At 28.4% G+C, this 1240-nt stretch overlaps 1 protein-coding gene across 1 annotated transcript in view; it reads left to right on the top strand.

Annotated features, from left to right (window-relative positions):
• The first annotated feature begins 798 nt into the window (after positions 1-798).
• Positions 799-1240, top strand: part of Cylc1 (cylicin 1) — a 22857-nt gene continuing 22415 nt past the window's right edge. Inside the window, exon 1 of the mRNA XM_005366717.2 lies at positions 799-859. Within this exon, the coding sequence (XP_005366774.2) occupies positions 843-859 (17 nt within the window). The 5' untranslated portion in view covers positions 799-842. The remainder of the gene's footprint in view (positions 860-1240) is intronic.

Raw genomic sequence — 1240 nt, 5'->3', positions numbered from 1 at the left:
ACTAATTTCTAGAAACATTAGAAATTTACATGTCAATTCAATGTGTATGTTATTACATTAATTTTATGTTGGTACACATATGAAGTTAATAAAATATAACATACACTTATAAGAAATAAGATGGTAATATATGAAAATACAGTTTTTCTGCACATATCATTAAATTACCCTAAGAGGTTTTGTTTCTATGATGGGAAAAAAATATTTATAATTGCCCCACCAAGTAGTAGCTGATAATTTTGTACAACTTTGTAAAATGCAACATTTTTTTTCAGATTTCAAAGGTCTATGATTACTATTAATTTAATAGACATTTTCCAAAAAAATATTTAATAGACATTTTACCTTTTAGAATTGAAAATGTACAAAAATAAGTAAAATTCCTCCTTTTGGAAAAATACCATTTTAATCATATAAAACATTTTCAAAGAGCACGAATTGAATTTGAAATAATTGTAGTTGATTATAGCTGTTCTTGTTAAGAGAAATTTTATATTCTATTTTCTTTCCATTTTTAATACACATAAATGCACATGTATTGGCACAGAAGCCCACTCAAAATTAGAGCTGATCAACTTCCCATAAAATAATTAGTTATTTATTTAACAAGCAAGTAAAATCAACTAATGAATAACTGACTGAGACTCTCACTTAATGGGTTTAAAAAATATGGGGACACATTAATACTTTTAAAATATTTAGATATGTGTATACAGTGTAAAATATGGTGTGTTTCTCTTTAAATTTTTGTACCTCAGAGAGACTCTTTATGATGTCATGACTCAACTTTACCAGTTTGGCCACACAAATGCTGAGGTCCTGGCAGAAGATAGGCAAAGAAAATGTCTCTGTCCAAAGTGTAAGCCCTCTTTTTACTACTTTTTAGTATTATTAATGATTAACGTGTTCAATGAACTTACACAGTTATGTGGATAGACTGGTAGTCCCTATTAATTTTTATAGGTTAAAGTTTCCCATCTTGCTTTGTGTACTTTCCTTTTAAATATATCTAGTTCAGCCTCTTTAGAAAATGTTTAAATGTCCATGTCCTTTTGAGGTTGTTTTTTATAACAACATCTTGTTTTTGGCAGAATAGAAATAAGTAATGTGTGTGTGTGGTTTATTTAAGATATAAACTTAGATATAAGGTAAGATTGTGTTTAACAACCAGCAAGCTTTAGTTTATGAGTAAAAACTTGTGTCTTCAAGACCTGCTTGTGCCCAATCTCTCTCTCTCTCT

This window comes from Microtus ochrogaster, unplaced genomic scaffold (assembly GCF_000317375.1).
Source record: "Microtus ochrogaster isolate Prairie Vole_2 unplaced genomic scaffold, MicOch1.0 UNK13, whole genome shotgun sequence".
NCBI classification, from domain to species: domain Eukaryota; kingdom Metazoa; phylum Chordata; class Mammalia; order Rodentia; family Cricetidae; genus Microtus; species Microtus ochrogaster.
Note: the sequence above shows the minus strand (reverse complement) of the source record. Positions and strands in the feature narration are given on the sequence as shown.